We start from the raw sequence: 22,890 nt of genomic DNA on the forward strand, positions 1-22,890 counted from the left end.
CAAAGACATGACTGTCCCTGGCTGAACTGATGGGACAGACAGCGAGGCTGGGCAAGGTGGCACTGGGACCTTCCCGAGGGACTGGTGGGCTCTCCCCTGTGTGAAAAACACAGGTTAGGTACTGCTGTCTCATAGGAATCACACACCAGTCTGGTTTTTAGTCCTTGTAGCCCAAGGCAAGGTCCTGATGTCAGCAGAAGGAAGGGGGTGATAGTAGAGGAGGGCTTTCCCATGGTGCTCCAGGTGCTTCCTTTGGTGCTTCTGGCAATCCAGCGGCTTGGTGCTTTTGGGCAGCTTGAACAAGACTGAAGTAGAAAAAACACCTGGCTGGACTCAAGGCAAAATGAATTTCTGCTGAAATGATCTCCTGGGAAGTGGGGTGAGGAGGGCAGAGCAACCTGGGCTCTGGGAACCAGGTAAGACCCCTGGCTGTAGGACATGACAGGGGAGCCCTTCAAACCACTGTGATGATGGCAAGCTGGAGCACATCCTTGGCAAGAGCACCTGAACATCCCCACCCTGTTCCCCAGTGACCCTGGCAGTGCCCAATCCTGCATGCCCAGCTCTGCCCCAGCAGCCACACAGAGCCATGTGGAAGTGTCCCCAGCGGCCCTGGTTCCTCTGGCTGTGCCATGGCAAGATGGCACTGCAGCCATCCTCCACCTGCAGCACAGGGAGGGGGTGGAAGGAAGCCCAGTATAGGCACACAGGGGGAAGACCACCCTGCTGAGCCCTGCCATGGGGAAGGGAAGTAGAATGGAAGATTTGCCACCAGGATAAGGTCCAAGAACCAGCCCCAGGCTGTCCAGAAGGTTCAATACTGAGAGAGGTTTTGGGTGCTAGTCCAAGGGACCACAGTAGCTGCAGGCACCAGGAGCTGCTGCCAGGTGGGCAGGGTCCTCCTCAGGCATGTGATAAAGGTCCTGATATTGGATGATGGAGAGGTGGTTTCCAGAAAGACAGAAAAGCATCTCTTTTCCTGTTTTCTTTAAAACTACAGATTACAGGACTACAGATTTTGTCTTCCCTGTCTCCCTGCTCCTCCATGCACTACAGTCCCTTTCACCCACTGTGCTCTCTAGGCCAGTTAGCTAAACCCCATCCATTCCTACTGATGAGCTGCAGCTGAGAAGTCCCTTTATCCTGCTGAGTCTTGATCATTGTATAGACCCAGGTTAACGTACAGCCCAGTTTCAGCAACCCCAAAGGCCAGTGGGGCACAGCTGGGGCACAGCTGGGGCACAGCTAGGGCACAGGAGGGTCTGTGGATCCTGCTCACAGCTGCACCAAGTTCTCCTCAGCTGTGGCTTCCAAAGATGAAGACAGGGGGGAGGGAGCACAAGCTTTGCATGGTGGCTTGTTTGACCTTTCTCAGCATTTTCTCTCCAAGCTCTGGGAAGATGGAGCAGCAGACATGTCCCTAATGCCTGAAGAGCACCCAGCCAAACCCTCATATCATACCTGGCACTGCTTGTGCCTCACATCCCTTGGCCACACTGTCCACTGCCAGCCCCCACTGCTCCCAGCCCCCCCAGCGCAAAGTGCCCAGGTGTACTGTGGCTTTTACAAGTGGGTCCTTGTTATCCCACTGTGTCCCCTGCTCTGCTCCAGCCTCCAAAGGCTCTGGATCTCCCTCCTGCCAGTGACACTTCCCACAGCCACTGTTACCAGGTGTGCTTGGTGATGAGGACAAATGTTTGCATCGACTCAGGACTTCAGCTCAGTTTTTGTGTATATAAGGCAGAACTGGTTTTCCTTTTTATTTTTTAGGCATCAGTGAAAATAAAAACAAGCAGGAATCCTGTGTGACACAGGTTTGTTGCTGTCATTCCCGACCTGTGGTGCTGCAGCAGGGGAAGGTGCCAGCTCCAGAGCCACACTAGTGCTGATGTCCTTGAGCACAGCCAGGGTTGGAAAGGGTGTTTTGAGGCTCAGCCTTGTCCCTGTAGCACACAGTGTGACTGTCCCACAGGGGCACTGCTGGCTGTGGCACAGCTCACATCATGGCATGGCACTGCCACATTTCATTCCTTTGGCACCGAGAGGGATGGCAGTGCTGGGTGACACCACAGCTGCAAACTCACAGCACTGAAGACAGAGGGGGAGAGGGTGAGGCCATGGCTGGGCTGGCAGAGGCCAAAGAACAAGGCCAGCTGCCCACGGATGTGGTTGCCTCCCATTGGCACCTCCTGGTCTCTAATCTCATTTTATGGCTGTCAATGGGCTGAATATCCTCCTTGTCCAAGATGAACAAACAGAGAATGAGGATGTGAGATAGTGCCTGGGACAGCTGGCATTGGTGCATGACACTCTCCCCTCTCCATCCCATCAGTGTTCCCCTTGTCTAGCAGGGCACTGAGCAAGGGGTTGCCCTTGAATTCCTGCCCCAAATGGCTCCTCCAGCCCCAAAACTCCTCCCAGTGCTAAGCATTGCCTGGGAAGAGGTGGGAACGAGGTGTGTTGAGGTGCCAGGACAAGACAGCTGGCTGTGGAGGGACACCTGAAGCAGGATAAAGTCCTTGTGGGTGGAGGAGGTGGAGGAGTGGGAACGGGATGAGGTGGCATTGCTGAGAGAGGGACAGAGCAAAGGGTTTGTTCCTGCAATTGCAACAGAGGCTGCACCTACTGCTGCACCTACCACTGCACCCTGGTGACCCCACACTCACCAGCACGGTGCCAGGCTGCCCAGGGCACGGGAGAACCACCTCAGTGCACCTTTGCAAGGAAATGTGGGGAACCAGGAGCTGAAACAGGCAGGGGGAGGCAAAGGCAATGGAGCTGGTGCCATATGGGAAAGGGATAAGACTGGATCAGCCACCTGCCTCAAGAGCTGGGCTGGGCTGGGGAAGCTGGGGCTGCTTCTGTGTGCAGACTCTAGATGGTCCCCATGGCTGGCTCACTCACACTCAACATCCTCCCTTACTGGGCTTTGGTTGCCTTTAACATCCAATTTTATCATTGCCACATGGAGAGCAGCAGTGGGATCCTGCCCTGGCAGGGGATGGGGTGATGGCAGCCCAGCCTTGGGCATCACTACTGTCTGCAAGGGGGGACCCTGCAGATAACAGCGGGGAGGGGAACTGAGTCCTGCTGGGGGTTAAATGTGCATTTCCCAAATCCACCTGCAGTGTTGGGCGGCCTGCAGGGAGACGAGGGGCTGGGACAGAGGGAAGATGCTCCACCGCCCGCCCAGAGAGGCTGTGGGTGCCGTTGACAGGATGAAATTCCAACTGATACCCTAATCTGGCGCCTGCCTGTTTGCACAGCAGGGTAAAAGTCCAGGGAGCCGTGGGCTGTGCCCTTGGGTCCCTGCCACCCGTGTGTGCACAGGGAGCCGGTGCTGGCGGGAAGAGGCAATAAATGCACCCACACACCCTGTCACCCCTTCCCCCTACACATACACACGCCCCTTGACCAGGTGACGAAATGCATCTGCTGCGTTCCCCCTCCCATGTCCTCCCCTGCGCCCTGCATCTGCCGTTTGGGCAGGGATGGGTGAACCATGCAGGGCCCTCCCTGTGCCAGGAAATGGGCTGATGGACACCATGTCCTCACCAGCTTTGGGACTTTCGGTTCAAACCTCCTGGACACGTGTCACATTGACGGTTTCATCCGTGGCAGGTGACAAACACCTGGTTGTAGCACCTGCAGCAGCTGTGTCTCGAGTCACATGTCCCACATGGAGCCCCATCCTCATGGGGACAGCCTGCCCTCATAGCCAGAGGACCCTGGGGGCTGTCCTCTGCAAGTTCCCACAGTTTCTCCCTGCTCCTCCCTCTGCACTTTTCATCAGCTCCCACTGCCCAGCTTCACCCCTCCTTGGAGAAATCTTGAAACCGTCATCAAAATAAGGCCAAGCACAGCAGGTGGCCGAGCACACCCAGCCTGCCAGCAGCCTCCAGCATGGCACAATTCCCAGCAGTGACTAACCAGAGCACCACTGCCTTGTCGCCTTCCTCCTGGCTGCTGCACAGATCTGGGCACGGTCCCATCTTGCTGCCAGCCTCCTTCTCTCCTCTTCCCAGGCGGCTGCCACCCGGATGTGTGTGGGCTGCCCAGGCAGGGTGGGCAGGGGTGTTTCCCCAGCCTGTGTTCTGCCCTCTCTTTGCCCTCTGGCATCAGGAAGTGCAGGCAGTGCCAGTGTCTGTCAGTGATGCACTGGGATGGAGAGACCCATTCTGTGCTTTAGGCTATGAGAAGGTAAAGGTTTACTTGGTGTCCCAGGGGTGGCTCAGAGGTGGAGTGGGAGAAATCAAAACTTGCTAGAAAATGCTGGCAAGCCCTGTGTGTGCTACCTAGTGCAAGCCCCTTGGGGATCAGGGCATGGGGATAGTTGTGCAACACCCCTGTCTTCCTCCTGAACTCTCTTGGGGTTTTGGGGGTCCCTAGACTGCACTGCTCCTTCTGGCTCCTACTGCCCCTGGTGTGTGCTGTTCCATGAAGTGGGTTTCTTACCTGCTCCAGGGCAATGCAAGGCTTGATCCAGCCCTGCAGTGCTAATCTGGAACATCCTAGGTGTCTGGGGTGGGATATCTACTCCCTGGTAGTCTCAGGCGATGAAGAGCTGATGGTGCTACCAGAGTAGCACCAGATAAACCAGAAAAGCAAGTTCCTAGTATAGAGCATCCCAGAAGAAGTGGTATTGACATGGACATTTCAGGACACCAACAGCCCTGGATGTCTCTGCTGGAAAATACTGCCCTGGACACAAGAGTATGAGGCCATGGAGTCTGCCCAGGAGTACTGAATAGTTCATGTAGAGATCAGTCCATACTAGTGACATGTGGCCTGGACAGCTGTAATAAGGTGGCACAGCCTCTCCCTTTCCATGTCATGGAGCTGGCCATGGAACATCTCTCTTTAGGTGGATCCCAAAGGAAAAAGTCAAAGGGCTGATTCAGATTGCACTGGCATGAAAGGCAAACAAAGCATTCCTGCCTTGCATGAAGGGTGAGGTAGGGACAGTGCCATCAGCCTGGCCAGTTCCAGGTTCAGCATTCCCAGCCAGCATCCTGGGAGAGGGAGAAGTGATGGGTGAGTCCAAAGCAGAACCTGCCTGAGTGAATTCCCAAAGATTTTTTTTATTTTTGAGGAAGTTGTGAGTGTGTGGAAAGAGATGTTAGTCGGGTTTTATAACTTTGCTCTTTCCTCCTTTCCCTGGAAAATCCAGGTAAATGTTAGCTCTGAAAGACCCATTGTGCAAAGGTTGAGCCACTTCATCGTGTTGGATTTTGCAGAAATGTGTCTTTATGCTCAGGATCCATTTCCTTTCAGGGAAAATTTTCAGAAGTGCTTAGAGGGCTGTAGGAGCAGGACTGCTGTTAGATGTCCTGGAGATTTGCTTTTACATCAGGCAGTCTGGGTTCTCTCTGTTCCAGCCCTGCCATTGTCCTCGTCATTCCCAATGCTGCCCACTCAGCCTTAAACCTGAGCAAAGCAGCCAGGCAGAGGTCTGGGTCAGGTTGGAGCCTGCAGGACATTTGCAAGGGAAAGGGACACATCCAGTGTCAGAACACTGGGCACAGTCCAGGGGTGAAGAGATGGACAAGTGGATATTATCATGGGAAAAACGCATTGCTGTTGGTCCTGAGCTGTCCTGGCCCTGCACTGGCCCTGAGGCATGTGGAGTTGTCCCTTCTCCCATATGTCTCCAGCCATAAAGGAGACATTTCCAGCATGAAAGTGGGAGGAGAAGGCACAGACCAGCTCTGCCACCTCATTGGGAAGTTGATTGAGCATGAGGGTGGACAGCATGCGTCTCTCTGGACATTGGGGTTCCAGTGTCCCACTGCTGAGTCAACAGGGACATCTGCATCCTGGCGATGTGACCTGTGCTCCAGCATTGGGCCCATGATATGCTGGGCTCAGATGTTCACCCTGAGAACTGCCCAAGGATTCCTCTTGCCCTCAGCAGGGTGGGATGTGGGATTCCCTATCCAAAGGGACTGAGGGCTGTGGAGCATCCCTCTCCCCCGGACTGAAGGGTGGGCTCAGCCAGCATGGGGTACAATCACTTCTGACTTGCTCAAGCTCCAGCTGTGTCCTGTCACCGGAAAATCATCTCAGAGCCAGACAGGAATGTGCTGGGAGCTTCTGGCATCTGCACTCGCACTGCTGCCACTGCTACGTGGGGTGCCCAGAGACAGAGTACCCCCAAAGTCAGCTCCTAGGGACACCTGATGCATCTGTGGCATGAGAGGGCAGCAGCCGTTCCCCCTTGCTGCCCAGGTGGGGGACTGAGGTCCCGAACCCCCCTTTCCCCGTCAGGAGCGCGTTTGACAGACAGACCTCCCTCCTCCCTCCCTGCTCCGCGCGCAGCCATCCTCCACTCGAGGCAAACCTTTCCTCCAGCCTCGCTCCTCTCGTTCCCCAGCTCCCCCCGCCAGCAGGTGGGTGCCCACCGCCCCCCCGTGCCGGCCATCGTTTCCCCGCTCCCCCTTCGCCCTCCCCAGCGCCGGAGAGAGCGAGACGGAAAGTGCCGGAGCGGGGAGCGCATAGCAACAGGGTCTGGGATGAAGCAGCTTCGGCAGCAGCATCTCCGGAAGGTGAGAGCCGGGAGCGGGGATGCCCCAGGGATGGGAGCAGGGGAGCAGGGGTACCCCCGGCAGGTGAGAGGCAGGAGCGAGGGCACCTCAGGGCCGGGAGCGGGAGCAAGGATATCCCCCGGCTGGGAGCGGGAGAGTGATGCCCATCGCCTCGCATCCCGTCAGCGGGAGCCTTCGTGGGCAGCCGACAGGGATTAGTCGATATCAGGGAATAGTGTTCATGCGCGGGGTCAGAGCGGGATGGTGGGCAGAGGGATGGGGCATTTCGTGCCCACCGCTCCTCCTGAGCAGGAGGCACAGCCGCCCCCCCAGCCCTCTCCTGCCAGCGATGCTGCCGCCGGTGGGTGACTCATGTTGTGTCTGGCCGGGCGCCGTGGGTGGCACCGGGGGCAGAGCTGTCTCCCCGCAGCCTGGCACCCCGAGGACACTGCTCCCACCAGCCCCGGGACCGCCCGGGCTCTGGGTCCCTGCCCCGGGATGAGCACAGGGAGCTGGGCAGTGCCTTTCCCACCTGCAGCTCGGATCGCCTCCTCATCCTCTGCTGCAGGATTTGAAGGGGTGTGGGTGATGAGGGGTCACCTGGATGCTGAGCTCTGGGTTCAGGACAGGGCTGGCAGAGCTACAGACCCTTTTTACATCCTGCTGGAAACCCTTTTTAGACCCAATTGTCAGGATTTCCCATCCTAGGCTCCTTTGCACTGCCACTTTGCTCTTACCAGTTTGAGTTCCCATTTTCCCCCTCATTGGGGACTGAGTCCTTTCTCTGGGGACACAGTGGAACAGGGTGGCAGAGGTGGTGTCAGCCTCAGCTCCATCATGGGGATGTGCTGCTGCTGAGTGGGTCAGCCCTTTCTGCAGCATCCCAGGCAGTAACCCAGGGCTGGGAGCCTCTCCAGCTACACCCTCTGCCAAACCATGCCCACTGAACACAGAGCAGGTTGACTCCAACCTCTGCCAGTGTTCAGATGAATGAAAACCCAGGAGAGTTTCATCCCTGCCAGGAAATTCCTAGGATATTGGGAAATGACGTAAAAAACCCAGCAGTATCCTGGTGACAGCCACCAGGCCCTGACAGCCTATTTCTCCACTCTTGTTTGGAGGCATCATTTGGCTCCTCTCTTTCCTACGAATTGCTTTTCCAGATGACTTTGTGACTGCAAGATCCATTAAAAGTGGTCTTTGCCCCTTCCAATGGCTTTCTGAGTTACTTGATGTTGGTGACCCTCTTCAGCATTTATTCAGGAATTCATTTAGTCCTGTGGCAATCCGTTGGGAGGGAAAGCAGATGTCTCTGGAGTTATTTTCCCTATTCCCAGTACTGCTCAGAGCCCTCTGTCCTTCATTACTCAAAAACACTATTGCTGAGCTCCAGATGGAGGACCTGGTGCTCACAGCCACCCTGGGACCACTGTGTACAGTGCTGGCATTGGGCTTGCCTGGAGCTGGTGGTGGCTGATGGAGATATGTGCCCAGCCCCATTGCAGCACCCACCCAGGATCCTGACAGCCTCCTCTTCCTCTCATTATGATCCACTTGCCATTGGTGAGTTGGAGTTTTAAACCTTCTTGCCAAATATATTTTAGACATATGTAAATGCTTCTTTAATAGAGAAGACCTTTCTCAGGCTTTAAGGATTTCAGGTTGGCTTTTGCATAACAGTATTTCCAGTAGAGCTGAGTGGATGTTTTCATTTGTTTGATTATTTGCTTTGGGGGTTTTTTGGTAGAAATGGACTAAATTCTACTGGAGCCAGTGGTGGGAGCCATGGCTCATTCTGTCCCTTCCCATACCTGGCCAGGCTGCTGAGCAGCATCCTCCTGCTTGGGCCACTGCCCTCCTCTGCCTGCCACAAACTGTGCCAAAACTTCCCCAGAGTTTTCAGATGAAAGACCACTAACATTTGTGTCTGTGCACACTCCCTACACTTTGGACATTGCAGTAATGAGTTTGCTCCAGTCTCAGCCATCTCCAGCCCCCAAACTCCCTGTGCTGGCTCCACCACCTCTTGGTCCCTCTCATGGCATCTGCTGTGACCCCAGGGTGGGTTCACCCAGGGTCAGTGCAGCCCTTTGAGGGGCTCTTCCACACCACCACAGCAGCGCTTTATTTACTTCACTTTCTAAGTGATATTACATTTGAATTAATTTTTATCATTTAATTTTTTTTCTCTCTCAGAGATTAACGAGCGATTCAAACTAATCTGAAGTGACTCACACTTTAGAGACTCACTGTGCTCAGATCCGCAGGGGAGAAATCTGTTGCCGGGTGGCATTTCTCTTGCTCAAAGGCTGTGATCCACACACAAAACACTGACAAAATAACCCCACAATGCCAGCTTGAATGGAGACAAAATAGGATGAAAACATACCTTTGATCTGGCTGGGGTTTTTTTCACTCAGATACAGCCGAGTTTTGGTTTAAGTAAATTGGTTTAGAGAAAATAATTAGCACAGAGCCATTTCCTTATAGACCTGAGCTCTTATCTTGGCAGAGATTAAAGTGGTTTTTCTTCTTGGTGACCTTTGCTTTGCTGGCTTCTTTGGGAGCATCTTTTGGTGAATAATGGAAAGTGATGCTGTGTTCAAAGAGGCCGTGGTTGCCAAGGGAGCTGTTAGTCCCCGTCTGTTTATAACTGCAAGACAGGAGCCTGGCTTGAAGGATGGCAGCTGACGGTGGAAAGAACTAGAGCAATACTGTGTAGCACTGGAGCACTTCAGCTGCTGCTGAAAAAAGAGAATTTCTGTTGTGACAGAGGCTGAAAGAGAGCATTAATCCTAAAAAAAAGGCCTAGAATCAAGCTGGTGTGTGAGATTTCCAGCAGTCTGAAGTAGGGAGGTGTGCTTCTCTCTGCTATTTGGGACAAAGATGAGCTGGAATCCTTAAATACTGTGCTTTGTAATTTGTTTCAAGTCAGGCAAATAGGCCAGTTTTTCTGTGATTTCTGTGATTTTGAGCATTGCTGTCATGGAGAGGCCTTTGTCTATGTTTTCCAGCAGCATCTCTGACCCATCTTTCCTCAGCCTGCCCAGTGGGGACAACTGTCACTGCCCTTGGGGTCTGTCTGACACTTAAGTGGTCTCTGCTTTCTGTTCTGGGGTCCCAAATTTAAACCGCAGAGCTCCAGCTAAAGATATTAATAGGGGGGTAGTTATCACTGAGACACAAGTTATAAATTACATCCCATGGCCCTTGAAATGGGGACTGAGATGGCCTTTTACAGTTTGGAAAAGTCCCATTGGTTCCTTTCATTTCCTGTTGTTTCTGTGTTGATTTCTGTGCTACATCTGATGGACAGGCACCCAAATGTAATCAGATCTTGCAGCTCTACCTGTGCTCCTCTGCAGGTGTTTAGGATTCAGACAGAGATGCAGGAATTAGGAAACAGGATTTAATGATCTCCCAGCATCCTTGCTTGCTGGTTTTCTGTGATTCAAACCTGGAAAACAAGAGCTGCCCAGGCAGTGTGATGGACTGGGAAGTGGTTTTTTGCAGGGGGAAGACCCAACAGTGGTAGTCCTGTTTGGAAGGGCTCTTTGTGAACACAGGTTTTAGCTGCTGTAATTTTTGAAAGGGAGTCCAGAACAGCCTGTCCATCTCCTGCAAGCACAGACAGCTGTGGGTCATACCCACTCTGTGTGCTGTGCTAATTAGCAGTCATGACCATGGCTTGGAGGTGCTGCTAAATCACAGAGCTGAGTTGAACCACTGCAGGAGAGCTGCCAGGTAGCGACAGTTTTATAGCAACAATATTATATTTGGGTCACATTTTGACTTTCCAGCCTATGTTTCTGTCATTTTTTCTTCTGGCCCCTGCCTTGTGACAGTGGCATCCAGCAGGGATAGGCTTTTTACAGAGGAGTTTGGTTTAACAGCTTTGCTGGAGCTGTGTATTTCAGGTCGGCTCTGGGAAGAGTTTGCCCTGGTTTGTCCCATCCCTGGAGGTATTTGTAAAGCAGGTGGGGATGGGGATGAGTTTGCCTCTGTGTTTGGTGCCTTTGGGCTGCAAGCAGCATGTCTGCAGTGCCAGCAGCTGGGGGCTTGGGGTCCATCCTGCAATGGGTGGGAGCTGGCATCCCTCTCCATCAGCATCATGGCTCAGTGTCTCCATGGGAACCAGCAGCAGGAGCATCCTCCAGTCCAGTCCAGCCGGAGAGGAGGAGGAGGACAGGAGAGGAGATGGCTGCCACCTTCCCTGGGGCAGTTAAAGGGCAGTGCTGAGCTCTGATCACCAGCCAGCTCTGCTCTCCTGGGGACTGAGGTCTCCTGCAGATTCTGAGCACATGTGCACACTGCTACAGGAGACCCAAAACTCCTTCTGGCTGATGCCTCCAAACCCAGTCTCTCTCCCTCAACTACATCCCATGGGTTTGTTCCCTACGATTAGGAACAGGGACAGGGAGGTGGCTGCTTTTTATCTTTAAAGAACCCAAGAAGAGGAGGAGGTTCCCAAATGAGCTCCTCCTGCCCTGTTCCTTGTACCTTGTCAGCAGAGATGCCAGAATCATCCTGTGCCTCGATACAAACATGATAAACTCCCATGCTGGGGCACAATCCTCATTCCACCCCTTTGTGCTGCCTGGTTTTGCTGAGGGTGTATCCATGATGGGATCTCACCCGGCAGCTGCTGGCTCAGGCTCTCAGCTCTGGAGGGAGGGGAGTCAGTGGGGATGCCTTCCCTGCTCTCCTGAGATCAGGAAACTGAGAAAATTCAGATGAACACCTCACTGCAGACCCAATATACACCCACACACAAACACAGAAGTGCCCTTCTGGTGCATCACCCCAACCCAAATAGAGTGCAGGACTCCCAGTTGCAGAGCTGAGGCAGCAGGGAGGAAGGGAATGGGTTAATCCCCTGCCTGTGCTGCATCGATCCAGAGCACATTAGGAATGCTGGAAGGAGGTCTCTCCTCTCTCAGCAGGGACAACTGGGAGTAGCACTACATTCCCACAGTGTGGGTTTTTGGCAGTTGGAAAAGTGTGAAAAATGCATGGAGCACTTAATGGCAGCGAGCCGAGTGCCTGGCATGGCAGCACTCATGGGGCTGGGTGTCGTGCTCCCTGGCACACCACAGTGGTTCTCCTGCTGTCCTCATGCCCACGTTCTGCAGGAGATCCGGAAAGTTTATTGTGGCCCCCTGAAAAGATGTCTTTGCAACCTGGGGTTGAAAGTTGGGTCCTGGTGAACCTTCCCAGGATGAGCTGGGACCATCCTGGCTTTCCCAGAGGAGCTCTGGCCATGTGGGACCACGTTTACCCCTTTTGTTTTCTCAGTGGCAGAGCAGAGCATTGGCTGGGGTGGTGAACAGAGAGTTGCTGGGACAGCATGTTCCCAAGGGACAAGTGTCAGTGCTGAGGTTTGGGGTCACAAATTCACACACAAGTTCTTGGCACTTCTTCCCTCTCTCCCATTCTTCATTCTCTGTTTTTATTCCTTCCTCAACCCCTTTCTGCCCTCTCCCATACCCTGGTTCCTCGCTCAGCCAGTGACACCAGATCTCCTGGTAAGCCCCAGCAGCCAGGATGGGGACCTGGGCTCTGAGTGCCCAGAAGACAGAGGGAACTGGACAGGGCGGCTGGATTTCCTCCTCTCCTGCATCGGATACTGCGTGGGCCTTGGAAATGTCTGGAGATTTCCCTACAGGGCTTACACCAATGGAGGAGGTACCTGTGAATCCTTTGGAGTAGCCAGTCTCCTACCCACTGACCTGGGCTGGTAGGATGTGTCCCTGAAGGAATGCCCCTTCTGCTTTCTGGGGCTGGGAAGTAGCACTCATTGTTCTGGGGTGAAGCCTCCTCCTGCTCCCCCATGCTCGTTTAGGGCATTAACCACCCGTACCCAAGTGTGGAAGGGACCTGCCACCCCATATCTGTATTCCTGGCTTTGGAGAAATCCCTGGCTCCATGCTGCACTGAACACCAGCTCTCCTGGTGTCCAGTAGCTTCTCAGTCTGCTGTCCTCCAGGACTCACAGGGTCAGCAAACACTTCCTACCTATCAAAGGAGGGAGTGGACCTTTTGTAATGCAAGAGCCCGGGATGATGGTGCAAAGTGTTGGTTCAACTTCTCCCAGAGGAATTGCTTATTTCATACAATAATAACTGGAGAATTTCATGGTGTTTGTGAAAGATTCAAAGAGGAAAGAAAGTTGGGAGCAGGGGGTAAACACAGCAGCAGGTGAATCACAACCCCTTTCTCCTGCGCTAACAGTGAGCTGTTGCTCCTTGCTGTCTTCCTGATTTTGCTTCAGATCCCTCAGAGCCACGGATATTGAATGAGCTTTATTCCCTGTCACAGCTGGACTTAAGGTGTTTCCTCTGTATTACTTTCAGGATTTTTTTTCCTTGCAGGAGCTTTCTTGGTTCCTTACTTCATCATGCTGGCCATCTGTGGGATCCCCATCTTCTTCATGGAGCTGTCACTTGGCCAGTTCTCCAGCCTGGGGCCACTTGCAGTGTGGAAGATAAGCCCTCTCTTTAAAGGTGCGTGAGTGAAATCCAGAGCCTCTGAGGGACCTCTGCAGGAGCTCTTTGATGAGGACATGTACCAGCAGCAGCATCCCATGATCCTCAAATCTCTTGTTAGAATCAAAGGCTAAAACCTGGGGGAAGGTGTGGCAAGCTGGAATTTTGAGTTAGCTGTTTTAGTAGCTGCAAGATTATGAATGACATTTTCCAGTCTTTGAGAGCTCTGGATGGCATGACCAGCTCTAGAAATGGTTAAGCCAGCTATTGTACAAAATAGAGCATGAAAGCTAAGCAATGCCTGCTGAGATAAAGATAAGAATAAAGAGTTTTAAAAAGGGTTTAAATGAAATACTTTTATTCTCAACATTAAGCTGGAGTGAAGTTGTTTGTATGAGGCAATAGATCATCAGTACAGAGAAGGCATGTCCAGAGGTTATAATGGCAATAAGAAGCTCCCCCAGCAGGTGAACCTTGCACTGGTTGAGCATTTGGCTGCTGAGGTGCATCATCTGACCCTGCTTTTGGCTGTGCTCTGCTCTGCTCCAGCTCACTCCTTCTTTACCCTCTCCTTCCTTCAGGCATTGGCATGGGCACGATCCTCATCGTCTCCTTGGTGGCCATTTACTACAATATGATCATTGCTTACGTTCTCTTCTACCTCTTTGCATCCCTCACAAGCGACTTGCCCTGGCAGCACTGCGGCAACTGGTGGAACACCGACCTGTGCCTGGACCACCACGTCATCAAGGCGGGGAACAACACCCTCCCCGTCAACATCAGCAACACCGTCAGCCCCAGCGAGGAGTACTGGAGGTAAAGAGCTCAGCCTGACCCGGGTGTGGGGACATGGTTGGTATCCAGTCAGGGAGAGGGTGGGGATGGGATGAGGGTGAAGGATCTGCACGTCTCACAGCACAGATGCTGCAGCTCTCACTCACGGTTGGTGGTGTGGGTGCAGCGATGGGCTCGTGTGCTCAGCTGTGAGTGACATCTCAGTTTAGCCACTGGGATGTGGGAGGTGTCCATGTTCTAGAGCTGCTTTGCTGGCCTGGAGATACGCTAGACTAAATGCATCCCACGTCTGGAATGGCTGGGAATTTGCTCTCAAGATGCCAGGCATCCCTTCTATGTTCTTTAATATATGGTGGAGAAATCACTCACACTGTCCCCACTTGCTTGGCAAGTAACTGCCAGTGCCAATGACTATTGACAAGGTTTTCTTGCAGCAGAGGCATTTCTAGGGTCAGAGGGCCTCTGGAAGAAGGCAAGGACTGCCCATGGCTGCTCACTAGCAGTTCTCCTTCCTCCCTAGCCGGTATGTTCTGCACATCCAAGGAAGCTCGGGGATTGGGGATCCTGGGAGGATCCGCTGGAACTTGTGTCTGTGCCTGCTCCTTTCCTGGACTATCGTTTATCTGTGCATCCTTAAGGGAGTCAAATCCTCTGGCAAGGTAAGGGCTGCCTGGTCTCCTTTGGGGGGACCTACAGCGATATTCACCAGTGCCTGCAACTCTGCACATCTGGGAAAGTGAGTCCCACAAACAGCATCCACTGGGCACAGGACATTTCAGGGGTACATTGCATACCTAGACACCAGCAGGGCTGGCAGCCCATCAGCTCTGCTGCAGCCCAAAGACACCAGGGTGATGTGTCCCACCCTGGGGACAGGACATTGGGGCAGCACTCACACCATGCTCTCATTCCCAGCTCTCCCAGCTGGCTGTGCTCTCCTGCAGGTCGTGTACTTCACTGCCACCTTCCCATACCTCATCCTGGTGATGCTGCTCATTCGTGGTGTGACCCTGGAGGGGGCCTGGAAGGGGATCCAGTTTTACCTCACACCCCAGTTTGATCACTTGCTGTCTTCCAAGGTGAGTAGGATGTTGTGCAATTTGTTCAACCTTCTCCTGCTACCTCCTGCATGCAACAGAGGCAGTTCTCTTACTTAGGTCTTTTCTGGCCACACCCTAACCGAAAGCTCTCTTGGTTGCTCCTAGACCAAAAATCTTTGTCCCACACCTTGTCTGGGCCACTATTCCCACATGTCCCTCTCCCATGCCTGTGGTTTTGGCTCTGCATGGAGGGGACAGCATCCTCACCATCTCCCCTGGGCAGGATCATCCCAGCCCCTGTGATAGGCTGGAGGTGGCAATGGGTGCCTGTGGTGGATTTGACTGTTTGTTGTTCTCAAGAAATCCCAGCATGTGCAGTGGGGGTCAGTAGTGGTGGTCACCAAGAGACCACACAGGTTTACAAGGGCGTTTGATGCCACACTGGGCTGGCCCTGAAACATTCTTATTAGTCCTTCCATTAGCTGGCTGATCCACTATGAGTGGTGAGTGTGTTAACAAGGAAAGACAAATATCCCATAGGCTGTGCATGCTTGGAGTGAGGGAGAAGATGTGCCCAGGGCCCTGGGGAACCAGATTTCTAATGCCATCTTCCTCATGAGGAAGTTTCCAAACCCCTGCTCTCCTCAGAACTGCTTCCTTCCCCCAGGTGTGGATCGAGGCAGCCCTGCAGATTTTCTACTCCCTTGGGGTGGGCTTTGGGGGCCTCCTCACCTTCGCCTCGTACAACACCTTCCATCAGAATATCTACAGGTGGGAGCCAACTGCTGTCTTGTAAAAACTGTGAGTTGGGGGGAGCTGTGAAAACCTCAGCCAGTGGGTCCAAAGGCAGCAGAAGCACACAGGTACAGCACAGTCACCTTGCTCTGTTCCTTGCACTGAGGGGATACCTGGCAGCTTGTATAGGCTTGAGAGGAACAGAGTGATCAGTGGGGGAAAATTCTCTTAAGTGCCAAGGCAGAACACCCAGCCCAGAAGTTTTGGGCTGTAGTTGCTGAAAGCTGAGAATATTTGAGGCTGGAGTTGTGCATGTTTGCCCTGTCCCAGCATCTGATGTAGTTCACCAACTTAGAAGAGTTTTGGACACTTGGTCTGATCCCATCCACAGGGGAAAGAAAACTTGTGAGGAGCCCCACAAAATTATCCATGAAATATATGCTCCTTTTGACCCTGGAAAGCACCTGGCAAGACAGGCCCTCACAGTCACTGGGTCACATTACTGGGCACCTGAGGCTGGCGATGCCACCATGCAGTGGTGTGGGGTGGGAAGGAGCGAGTATGTTCAGAGCATCTTCTTCCTTCTCTGTAGGGACACCTTCATAGTCACCCTGGGCAATGCCATCACCAGCATCCTGGCAGGTTTTGCCATCTTCTCTGTTTTGGGATACATGTCCCAGGAGCTTGGGGTCCCTGTTAACCAAGTGGCAAAAGCAGGTGAGGCCAAATGAAGATGTTTTTCCCTTCCTGCTCTGCCTGGGTGTGCTGAGGAGCATCCCTTCCAGGATGGAAGGCACCTGAGGGTGTCAGGTGAAGGGATGAAGGTGTATGTTCAGCTGGCCAGGGGGAAGGAAAGGGGTAGACAAGTTCCTGTTGTGCAAATACTGAGTAACAAGTGATGTCTAATGAAGGTCTGAGCAGAGAGCAGAATGTTTCTCCACCCTCTGCCACAGGACCCCTCCTGCCCATCTTGCCAGAGCCCTGGCCGGTCCTGCCCTGGTGCTGCTCTGCTGAGCCCTCCTCTCCTCCATCCCCTCATGCTCTGCTCTGTCACCACCTTTCCACCCTGCTGTCCTTTGTCTCCCCTAGGTCCTGGTCTGGCTTTTGTGGTGTACCCCCAGGCCATGACAATGCTCCCCCTTTCTCCATTCTGGTCATTCCTGTTCTTCTTCATGCTGTTAACCTTGGGCCTGGACAGCCAGGTAAGCACAGAGCCCACAGAGCCAGCCATGGACTCCAGGCAGCCTGAGGGCTCAGGGAACCCTCTCCTCCCGTGCATGCAGTTTGCATTTATGGAGACCATCGTTACGGCAGTGACTGATGAATTCCCCTACTACCTGCGGCCAAAGAAAGCTTCATTCTCAGCCGTCATCTGCATCGCCCTCTTCCTGATGGGGCTCATCCTCACAACAGAGGTATGGCTGTGGAGATGGATCCATTGTGGGGACCAACTAGGGACTCATTTTAGGGAGAACTTAGGTTGGAGCCAAGTTTTCAGATGTGTATTCATATTAGATAACCAGGGGAATGAGAACCAGGGGAACCTTCTGGGCTTCCAGAAGGTGAAGCCTGAGCTCCAAGTGACACAGTGCTGTTTCCATCCCTACACCAACTCCATGAGAAGAGTGATGTCTCTTGAGGCTGCTGACTGCTGTTCTCCCCAGGGTCCCCAGGAGTCAGAGGGCATGGGTGGAGGTTTATTGGGATGATGGTCCTGGAGATGCTGGCCTCTGTGCTTTGTCTCCACAGGGTGGGATGTACTGGCTGGTCCTGCTGGATGACTACAGTGCTGGCTTTGGTCTCATGGTGGTGGTGATCACTACCTGCCTTGTGGTGACACGTGTCTATGGTAAGGGTGCCTGTCCCCACAGGGGCACAGGGAAGGATGGGCTCTCTGTATGGAGAGAGGGATTTAGGGGGAGCAGTTGGGAAACCAGCAGCCCCACAGTGGAGCATGAGACACTGCTCCCGTCACTTGTTTCTTGTTGGCTATCACTGGATTCACCTCCCCAGAGATATGTGCAGTGTTGAGCCTGAAGGACCACCAGCTGGCCCCCCCTCCTGCATCTCCCTGATGGGTGGGGGGAGACTCTGCTGTAGAGGATGCAAACCCCTGCTTGTGATCATTGCAGGGCAGCCTGGTACAGGCACTGGCCTCTGGGGGAGGGATCAAAGATTCTGAGTTCCTCTCCTTACCACAGGCATGAAAAGGTTCTGCCGAGATATCCAGATGATGCTGGGCTTCAAACCAGGGCCCTACTTCAGAGCCTGCTGGATGGTCCTATCCCCAGCAACAATGATGGTAACTGCTCAGCTTGAACTGCTGGATGGTGCTGGAGAGCCATGGTGGTACCACTATCCCTGGGTGACCTCCCAGTGTGATGAGTTGCTCTGCTCCCATCTCCTGCCCCAGGGACCCTCCTTCTGCTGGGAGGTGACCATCACCTCCAGGCCTTTTTAGAGCATGAGGCCTCGGGGATGACCTCACATTCTCCCCATCCCACAGGCTCTGCTGGTATATAACATTGTCAAGTACCAGCCTTCTGAGTACGGCAACTACCGCTTCCCCACCTGGGCTGAGGTGTTGGGCATCCTCATGGGAGTTCTCTCCTGCCTGATGATTCCCATGGGCATGGTGGTGGCTGTGCTCCAAGAAGAAGGGACGTTCTGGGAGGTAGGAGGTACTGGGGCCTGGCATTGCTGGGGAGCACCCCAGAAATGTGCAGGAGTAAGCACAAGCCCCTGCCAAGCCAGTATCCTCTGGAAGCTTCTGCATCCTCTCTCGTGGAGGTGTGTGTCCCCATTTGCCCTTGCTGCCCACGGGGTGTGAGAGATGGCACATCCCAAGGCATTGCCAGCAGTGCTGCTTCCTGTGATGCCAGGCAGGTACTGAGTAACACTGCTGCCCAAGGGGCAGCCCAGTGAGCATTCCCACTCCCAAACAAGCCTGCTGTGCCCTGTGAGGAAGCACATTGTCCCCAGAGTGGGGCAGGCATGGGCACCTGGGACTTTGCACCCACTTGGCAGCAGCAATGACACAGCAAGGCAGGCAGCTGCCAGACTGTGCAGGCAGCCCAGATGGGATCCCTGCATGGAAAGGCTGCTCCCAGGAGCAGGTTACAGAGCTGCTGGCTGCTCACAGCTTTCCCAGCCCTTCACTGCTCTCCCCAGGCTGTTAAAAGCAGGGGAGCAGAGCTTGATGCCCTCCCCAGGCAGCAATCCCCTGCTCGAGCACTTGCTGGCTGTGACCTAGCTTGACACAGCCATGGGCACTGTGGCATGGCCAGGAGCCACCTTGGGCAAGGTTAACCCCTTGTCTGGGTGGCTCTAACCCCACAGCACAGGGCTGTAGCCCTACGAATAGCCCCTCACTCCTGCAGGTTCTCACCACCAGCACCCACAGTCTGTGTCAACTCCCCAGCCCAGAGTAAGGCACTTAGACACAGCTGCCTTCCCAAAAAGCTTCAGGACAAGCTTCTGACCCCATCCCATCCTCACTGGGGGTTCTTTCAGTCCCTGGGGGCCATCAGGGCAGTGGGAGGGGTGGGTGAGCTGCGGGGTGAGGTGCTGCATGGGGAGTGGAGGGTGAAAAGTGCCTGTGCTCCTCTGCCTGTCCCCTCACAGCGAGTCCAGCAAGCCAGCCGGCCAGCCATGGACTGGGGCCCATCCCTGGAGGAGAACCGCACCGGTGTGTACGTGGCAAGCCTGGCTGGCAGCCAGTCCCCCAAGCCACTGATGGTCCACATGAGGAAATATGGGGGCATCACCAGCTACGAGAACACGGCCATCGAGGTGGACCGGGAGATGGAGGAGGAGGACGAGGAGGAATCCATGATATGAGGGGACTCAGTGTCCCGTAGGCTGGGTGGGAACCCTCCCGTTTTGCACAGGTTGCACTGCAGCACTTCAGGACAGCTTGGGGAGGTCTTTCAAGGAGTATTCAGGAGCTGCTGACCCTGCCAGGTTCCTCACCACCGCCCTGGCTCTGCCAGGACTGAGCTGCTATCTGTCCTGGTGCCCACAATGTGTTTCTGTTCAGTGTGACAAACTGTGATGAGTCCATGTGTTCGTGTGACAGTGTCTGGTTGAAGTGTTGGGGCTGTCTCACTCCCACCCTCAGCCCCAGCCCTGCCATCCCCACTCAGGGATGTCCAGGGTGCAGGGATGTCCAGGCTGCAGGAGGTGGGGAGGAGGAGAAGGAGCTCCTGTGTGTTGGTCTGTTCCCTGTTTGTGTGTATTTGACTCCACTAACCCATAAACACATGTGAGAGAAGCTGTAACATCCTCCATGCCCCAAGGACAGTGTGTGCCAGAGCGCTCTGATCACACAGAGGTATTCCAGCAAAACCAGCACAAATCAGTATCCCCCTAAAGCAATTTGACCTAATAAATGAGCAGTTGAAAACAAGTAGAAGAATAAAAGAAAAGGTTTTATAAACAAACCAGGCTGTAGATCCCCCAAGGACCTTGGGGGATCAGGGCAGCTTTTCCTGGTGCTGCCTGGCAGGGCTGGGTTGACTAGAAGGAAAAGAAGAGATGGTGTGACCTGTCCTCCAGTGTGTGCAGGAAGTCAGGGACAGGTTCCAGTGTCCAAGGAGGACCTGTGTCTATTACCAAGGGAAATCCAAGGTGTGGCCCCAGCCCCGAGTGCTGCTTTTCCCAGTGGAAGGAGAAGGGATGGCGTTCCATGTCTGTGTGTGATTTTGGGTTAGATCAGCCTGTGTCCTGCCAACACTGCTGGCCTGAGGGTCTTAGTGAGCTCCTGGCTGGGGCTGTTTGGACCTGATGCTGCCAGTCCCCATCATCCCAGTGTAGTGTGTACCTTCTGCCATGTGCCATCAGCTCACCAGTAAAAGTGCTCTGTGACACAGACCCTGCCAGGGCTATTTGGGGGTCTTCAGCATGGAAGAAAGGTACATCTAGAGAGTCTTCCAGGGCTTCCTAGGCACATCTAGAGGGACACAGCTGCCTCTGGTCTTTTTCCTGCAGATATTTGTCCTGGTAAAAGACAAAACCCTAGGATAAACAAAAAAATTAGGGTTTGTGTCTGCATTATGGATATGGTCCTGGTGCACTGGGTCCAGGTCTGTGGCCAGAGCCTCCAGGGTGAATTCTGGCAGGAGACTGCAATCTTCCTCTTTCCCTACAGTAGAGGAGATTTATTATTATAGAGGCCTTTGCCCCTCTGAGAGTGTAGGATCAGCTCCTACACCTTGTTCTCCTTCCTGCTCACCTTGTCCAGGGATGCTGAGCTCATTCCCAGATGGCTCTGCCCTTCCTTTCTCCTGCAGGACCCACTGATGGCTTTCCCCATCCTCTCCCCCACACCCCACCATGACTGCAGCCCATGAGGGTGATGGGGATCCCCCAGCCCAGCTACTCCAGGCATGTGGAGCTCCGGCAGCACAACCATGAAGCACCTTCAGCTGCTGGCCCTGGGTTAATCATTAGAGTCCAGCCATAAAAGCGTGGCTGATGGAAAGTTCAGGCCATGGCGGCTGCAGAGCGGGGAGGGCCTGCCATAAACATTTATGGCCCCAATGAATCCCTCGCTCTAACCTTGACACTATTTACTGAGCAGGAGGCCTCAGCAGGTCACGGTGCTGCCCAGCCATCACTGTGGGTGCTGGCCAGGGAGCCTGGGCCGGGCTGGCCCCTGGAGGGGCACACAGAGGGGTCTCTGTGGGGTGATGGACTTGGCTGTTTCACGATGTCACTGTTGGCTACAAAGTACCAGAGGAACCAGGAGTACCTGATGCCTTCCCACTGCATGGAGTTGAAGCTGCTCTGGGCTGACCAAGCTGGTATGGTCTCTGTATGTCTCCCAGCTTTTCCTACCTGCATGGGGTCCTGCCATAATCCCCAAAACCCCACTGAGATCCTGGGATCCTCAGGGCTCTCCCTTGGCAGCTGCCATCAACCAGAGCTGTGCTGCAGAGCGATGGGAGGGATGGAGCCGAGTGCACCGGGGATGTGGTTGAGGAGCAGAGCTGGCAGTGTGGGAGGACTCCAAGGGCAAAAGGCACTGGGGCAGTGGCACATCGGGGGACACGTGTGCTCTGCCATGCGTGGCTGCCCAGAGCTTGGGGGGGGACGCAGCAGCGGGAACATTCCAGTGCTGACACCTGCCGGGGCTGGGGCAGATGGCAGGGACAGGGGGGCAAAGGGGCACCCCAGGCCCGGGGAGGAGCAGGAACAGGGGCTGTGGGAGCCTCACCCAAACCCCCCTGAGGTACCAGCCCACCTGCATAGGCAAAGCCCAGCAGGTGCCCCTGGGATCCCCCCAAAGCCACCCTGGACTTGGCTGGCAGTCCTGTGCCACTCACCCTGCAGCACCAGCTTCCTCAAAATTCCCCCAAACTGCCCAGTGGGCACTCCCACTTCCCATCCAGCTTGAACACCTGCTGGGGGCTCCCAGACACCTGCAGCCCCCAGAGCCCCATCCCTGGGAAAAGGGCTGGATTGCAATGAGCTGGGTCTGGGGGGACATTGAGCTCCCTGAAACCCCACAGATGCTGGAGACCAGAGGTGGGCAGTGTCCAGAATACCACCATCCTGCAGGCAGCAGGATACCTGAGCCCCTGCCCAAGGCCTGGTCCCACCCTTGATGCTTTCGAGGACAGAAACGCGGTGATGGAGGGACAAGGGGGTGGCAGACGGTCTGAGTCACTGCAGTGACGGAGAATCATCCTTTTCCATGCTCAGAAGTTGGTAGCTATTTATTGCACTTGAACACCAAGAATAAAACTGACACTCGCCCTCCCTCCCACGCCCACCCTGCTCCCCGTCCCCCCCCACCGCCCTCCCCAAACAGAGCATCCGATTTGAGCAGTGATCATTCTGTTCACAGCCGCAGGTTCAAAAAAGACAAAGGAAAAGGAAACAAAATCAATCCCCCCCACTTCCCCCCCCCCCCGAGTTCCCACTGAATCCAACACGGTCACACTGCTCAACAGTTCGAGTGCACTTACAAAAAGAGAAGAGAAAGGCTTCAGCTGCAACCGTACGGACAGACAGACACGAGGGGACAGGCAGCTACCCCTCCCCGGGGCCTGATTTTTTGTTACGTGACAAAGCTTGGTATACTCTTAATTATAATATATTTTTTGCAATCATCTTAAATAAATATTTCCATAGAGATTTCCTGTAAGTATATATAGTTTATATATATATATAATATATAAGAGAGAGAGATAGATCTCATTTTTTTTCCTTAAACCACTGTTAACATATTTTCCCTGCTTGTCCAAAAAATGTTACAAAAGCCCTAAAATTGTGCAACAGTTAGAAAAAAGGGACAACAATCCAAAG

At 54.0% G+C, this 22,890-nt stretch overlaps 1 protein-coding gene and 1 long non-coding RNA gene across 5 annotated transcripts; one reads left to right on the forward strand and one right to left on the reverse strand.

Moving 5' to 3' along the window:
• The first annotated feature begins 6,314 nt into the window (after positions 1-6,314).
• Positions 6,315-19,987, forward strand: SLC6A7 (solute carrier family 6 member 7). Of its 4 annotated transcripts, none has more exons than XM_085073713.1 (14): positions 6,315-6,545; positions 12,029-12,209; positions 12,896-13,027; positions 13,591-13,825; positions 14,325-14,463; positions 14,749-14,883; positions 15,512-15,615; positions 16,172-16,296; positions 16,669-16,781; positions 16,863-16,994; positions 17,329-17,428; positions 17,781-17,881; positions 18,086-18,260; positions 19,204-19,987. In XM_085073713.1, the coding sequence occupies exons 1-14, from the start codon at positions 6,513-6,515 to the stop codon at positions 19,437-19,439; spliced, it is 1,941 nt and encodes a 646-aa protein (XP_084929839.1). In that variant the 5' UTR covers positions 6,315-6,512; the 3' UTR covers positions 19,440-19,987. The 4 variants fall into 4 exon arrangements, with proteins under 4 accessions (XP_084929839.1, XP_084929840.1, XP_084929837.1 ...); XM_085073714.1 differs by having other exon boundaries at positions 18,086-18,253; XM_085073711.1 differs by having other exon boundaries at positions 16,669-16,994.
• Position 19,988: 1 nt separating this feature from the next.
• LOC146431264 (uncharacterized) lies at positions 19,989-21,617 on the reverse strand. The gene is made up of 2 exons (XR_014854918.1): positions 20,813-21,617; positions 19,989-20,722 (listed from the first exon to the last, which is right to left on the reverse strand). It is a non-coding gene; the product is annotated as an uncharacterized LOC146431264 (long non-coding RNA).
• Between the last annotated feature and the right edge of the window lie 1,273 nt (positions 21,618-22,890).

Source organism: Lichenostomus cassidix, chromosome 13 (assembly GCF_008360975.1).
Source record: "Lichenostomus cassidix isolate B80296 chromosome 13, HeHo_3.0, whole genome shotgun sequence".
Taxonomy (NCBI): Eukaryota; Metazoa; Chordata; class Aves; order Passeriformes; family Meliphagidae; genus Lichenostomus; species Lichenostomus cassidix.

Coding starts and splice junctions, on each gene's coding strand:
- SLC6A7 (XM_085073711.1), top strand. CDS start 6,513: ATGAAGCAGCTTCGGCAGCAGCATCTCCGGAAG. Junction 12,210..12,895: donor GGCTTACACCAATGGAGGAG/GTACCTGTGAAT, acceptor TTTTCCTTGCAG/GAGCTTTCTTGGTTCCTTAC. Junction 16,297..16,668: donor TAACCAAGTGGCAAAAGCAG/GTGAGGCCAAAT, acceptor TGTCTCCCCTAG/GTCCTGGTCTGGCTTTTGTG.